Source organism: Euprymna scolopes, chromosome 11 (assembly GCF_053919585.1).
Source record: "Euprymna scolopes isolate OS-2025 chromosome 11, ASM5391958v1, whole genome shotgun sequence".
NCBI lineage: Eukaryota > Metazoa > Mollusca > Cephalopoda > Sepiida > Sepiolidae > Euprymna > Euprymna scolopes.
In genome coordinates, this window is record NC_136492.1 from 119,811,765 (window position 1) to 119,816,786 (window position 5,022).

The 5,022-nt window shown below is 36.9% G+C and overlaps 1 protein-coding gene across 1 annotated transcript; it reads left to right on the forward strand.

The window, feature by feature from the left end:
• Nucleotides 1-402: 402 nt before the first annotated feature.
• LOC145288199 (uncharacterized) lies at nt 403-1,194 on the forward strand. Its single transcript, XM_080136246.1, has one exon. It carries the CDS (start codon nt 403-405, stop codon nt 1,192-1,194), a length of 792 nt encoding a protein of 263 aa, XP_079992372.1.
• Nucleotides 1,195-5,022: the final 3,828 nt, after the last annotated feature.

Consider the following 5,022-nt stretch of genomic DNA (forward strand, 5'->3'; position numbering starts at 1 on the left):
CATATCCAGCCGTGGAGTTGAACCGGATGTAAACAAATGCAGAGCCGTCAGAAACATGTCAGATCCAACAAATAAAACCGAACTTCAGCGCTGCCTAGGGATTCATCCCCAACTTATCAAATGAAACTGCACCTCTTCGCCTCTTGTTGGAAAAAGACAACATGTGGTCTTTCGATAAACCACAAGAAGAAGCCCTCCAACGACTAAAAGATTTGGTCATGCAGAGTCCAACATTAAAATACTTTGACCCAACACTTCCAATCATAGTCTCTTCAGACGCATCAACTCTAGGTCTTGGAGCCATGTTGGAACAAAATCACAATAATAATTGGGCTCCAGTGGCATTTGCTAGCTGATCTCTCACATCTACGGAAAAAAAATTATTTCCCCCTTGAACTGGAAATGCTGTCCATAGTATTTGCCTGTGAACATTTCCACGAATTCTTATATGGACAACACCTTGTAATTAATAACGATCATAAGCCTCTCAAAACTATTGTCACAAAGCAAATTGTTAAAACTCAACCCAGAGTACAACACTTCTTATTACGCTTATGTAAGTATGACTTTGAAATTGAATATACTAAAGGAAAATTAATGTATGTTGTGGACACTCTCAACCGTGCAGCACAGAAATGCAATACACCAGAAATCCCGGACAAAGAAATGAATCTATTTGTCCACTCCATAATGTCCTCAATGCCTATCAGTGACGGACGTCGACAACAGCTGTCAACTGAGACAGCTAAAGATGAAACATTGCAACAGCTACAACAGCAAATCATGGAAGGATGGCCAGATCATCGACACAACCTAAACAGTTGCCTCCACCCATATTTCAACTTCAGGCATGAACTCACTTCCCAGGAAGGACTTCTATTAAAGGGCCAACAAATTATTGTCTCAACTAATATGCGAGCAGATATGCGCAAGATTTTGCATCAGGCACACTTGGAAATTGAAGAAACTAAATCCAATGCCAGACAACAAAGTTCAGAGTCAGAGATACCACATGATATTCCTGACCAATCCTGGGATAAGGTTGGCACAGATCTCTTCAGACTGCGTGGGAAAGATTACGTCATGGTAGTGGATTACCACTCAAAATTTTTTGAATTTAGCCATCTCATTGACACAAGGGCCTCAATAGTAATAACTCGAACAAAACACATCATGGAATACCTAAACTGGTAATCTGCGACAATGGTCCTCAATTCACATCGCATGAATACAAAAAATTTGCCACTAAATGGGACTTCTCTCATGTAACAAGCAGCCCAGAATACCCACAATCCAACGGTTTAGTGGAGAGAAGGATTCAAACAGTGAAGAAAACATTGCGCAAATGTTTCCAAACTGGCTCTACTAACCTTATGCACAACACCGGGCAGAAACAACTCTTCTTCACCAGCGGCAAAACTAATGAATTGCCAAATCAGAACACTCCTACCAGTCATGAGAAACCATGGTCATGAACCATGCATATTGCCCTTTAATGAGAGACAAAAAGCGAAACCAGACAACAGCAAACAGCGAAATCTCACCCCACTAAAGATAGGGGATCATGTCCGAGTGCACGATGGTAGAACTTGGTTCAGGAAAGGCAAGGTCATAAAACATTGCCACCAACCAAGATCTTATTTGGTATTAATGAAAAATGGCATAACCATACGCCAAAACCGCAAACATCTACTGCTAATACCTCGGTCAAAGATACCAGCAACACTACCTTATCTTGACACAATATTCAACTCATCTGAGCAGGATCATAAACCAAGAACAGAAGCAGCAAACTCAGCAACCCCAGAAGCAGGTCGTCGATCAAGATCAGGACGACTTATACATCAACCCAGATGGATGCAAGACTACACAAGTTAGAACCCGGCTTTCATCATCAAAGAACTGGGAAAGGGGGGGGGAATGTTATATATATATATATATATATATATATATATATATATAACAAGGACATTTACTGCATAATTGTTTGAAGGACTTCCGTTTACTGCGGACCGGAAGAGCCACTTCCTGTAATGGCATCCTGACGAAATAAACATGCTTGCTTTCTCAGATTTCTATCTCTTCGTGCCATCTCTTTCTCCAGTCATCCTGGTTTCTACTTATGTACTTATGTGCCTCTATCAACTAAGCACCTCTTCTTATGGTAAGACGCTTCATTTTATCTTCATCTAGCTTGTAACTTTAATATTAAGACACATTTACGACCACGTGTTCGAACAACATAACAGTATTTAAACAAAAAGACCATCCAAAAAAACGAAACAAAAGGAAAAAAAAACAAAAAAAACAAACAAAAACAAAATAAAACAAAACAAAACAAACAAAGCAGAAAAAAACCCCCAAAAAACAAAACAAAGCAAAAAAAAAAAAAAATCTGCAATTATATTTTGAGATTTTTTATTTAAAAATGTCGGACATTTAATTTAAATCAAGAATTATCACCCTTGTTTGTCATACTTAATTGGTCGTACGTACAACTCTTCAACGTTAAAACATACGATAAAACTTGTTGTGGTGTGGTGGATATATTATACATATTCCCCAGTCGTTAGGAAATATAGGAAAAATGAATTGAATTGAGAAAGAAACGAACAACGCGTTTATTGAATTAAACAAACTAGAATTTATTTCGTGAAGAAACAAATAAAGTGAAAGCGTACAGCACATGTTTAGTTTGGCGTGCGTCTCTCGCTGTTAACTGGTGAGAAGGAAAGTCTATTGTTGTACCTATTTACTATGTCTCCCCACGGGATAGAGTTAGACACCAGGGTTGTTTTTTAACGTGGAGAAAGGGTACAAAAATAAAAAATTGTCTCAGTTGTGAAGGACTGATCCTCCACCAAAAGAGAGCAAGAAATGGAAGTGCAGCATCTGAAGAACAGATACTACACTTTGATCTTGAGAAAGTCAATCTAGTTTGGCGTGCGTCTCTCGCTGTTAGCTGGTGAGAGGGAAAGTCTATTGTTGCAGAGAGAGAGAGAGAGAGAAAGAGAAAATCAATCTAGGCCATGGAGATAGAAAGCGTGTAAGGTGTACGTACTGTCTGTTGACTCTTGCTCCACACATAGTAACAGGTGACGTGGCGCACGCACCCCGAAAGGAAGCGAATGGTCCGTTGACCATAGCTCGGGAGCTGAGTCGAAAAGAAGGAAACCAGGTCAGGTCTCTTGCTTTTATAGTTGTTTCCGGTGGTCTTTTGTGCATGTGTGGATTTCCTTTAAAGGGGAAGTGACGTTGCCCTTGTGTGTGTACGTGTGCGCATATCTGTGCGTACATATGTGTACGTTAGCGTGTGTGTGTATGCACGTGAATGTGAGTTTATGTACGCGAACATGAATATATCTACGTGTGTGTACGTGCGCGTGTATGTTTGTGTGTGCGTATGTGTATGACAAGAAAAATGGCTTAAGATGTGAATGCATGTTTTTGTGCAAGACTAGAAGGGCTCATACAAACTCGATAATTCTATAAATTCTATTTTTTACTTGCAAATATTTTTCTATTGTATCATTTTTCGTAAATCAAAATTAAAAAAACCTTGTCTAGAATATTATATTCAGTTTATTGGAAAGAGCATAAAATTTTACATTGAACCTGAAAATATTGTAAAAATTGAACCAATAGAAAAATTTTGATAGATTTTTAAAGTGAAAAAATTGAAAAAGAATACTCGTAAAATTAAATTGATTTCATTACGTAAACAAAATGGCTGCATGAAGGCTCGCAGGCACTTGGTAAACACTGTTCTTTAAAAAAATAAAAAATAATATTTCTATTATTTTTTAAACGACTTTAATAGTTTATTTCCATAAAGAAAATAAACAAACACACGTTAAAAAGAGAAATTATGAGTTTTTTTAATATTTTATTCGCAGTTTTTTTGTTAGGGGTGTCAAAAATTCCCCAAAGATTCTGGCACACCTCGTGAACGGCTTAAAAAAATCGTCACTACAGAGGAAAGTTGTTTTTAAAGCGTCGATAATGTAAACACGATTTTTGTCTCGCATTTTCATTATTTTTGTATGCTGTAAATTTAAAAAAAAAAAAATTAGCAGTTTATTTGAAGCTTTTTATTTTTAATGGTAAAAAAGTTTGGATGATAACATTAAATTAAATTACAATTACATCGTGTTACATATAGGTGTGGGGAGGGGGGGGGTTAAAACTGTGGCGCGCGTTGGAGGTACCTAGAGATCGTATAATCTAATAATCAGTTTTTACATGTTTTTTTTTCAACACTTTTTAAAAATAATTCTATCTATCCATTTATCTCCCTATTTATTTTCCTCCCCACGACGGCAAAACGAACTGCAAGCACTTGTACCCCCTCGGCGTAGATGTAAGAAAACCTTCTACTCTAATAGTTTATTCCCCAGAACTGCTAGACTTTGGAACTCCCTTCCAGGATTCTGCTTTCCCAACTGTACTGACATGCAGAAGTTAAGTTTAAGTAAACAGACATCTTGCTACAGTCTCGCTTCATAATACCCCTTCAGCTTATGTCCCCAATAGTAGCCCTCTATTTCAAAGAGACGCTGTGCCTTGTTTGGGGTAAAAAAAAACAAACAAACAAAACTATGTTGATTTTGTAATGTAGCGAACATCGAGCTATATATCACTTACCTTTCAAAGAGTACTATTAAAAACAAAGGTCGAAAAGTTCCCAATTGCTTTACTTTGTATCAAGGGAAATAACTGTACATAATATTCTGAGTTATGTCCCTTGATTAGTTTGAGCACTTTTAATAGTCTGCAATGAGTAAATAATCTAATCGCACAAGGCGTTTAATATGAAAAATTGGCTTTTTAAAAAAAATTGGAAGGAGCATAGTGAATCACCACAGACATTGGCATGTTCGTCTGTACAAATAGATTTAAATTGATATGGCAATAACAGATAGTCACCAGTCGTCACCAGTCATTTTTTTTTTTTTTTTTTTAGTAATAGACGATTTTTTAATTAAAAACATTTTTTTTTTATTAAGGTATGTGTATATGTTT

Coding starts and splice junctions, on each gene's coding strand:
- LOC145288199 (XM_080136246.1), top strand. CDS start 403: ATGCTGTCCATAGTATTTGCCTGTGAACATTTCCACGAATTCTTATAT.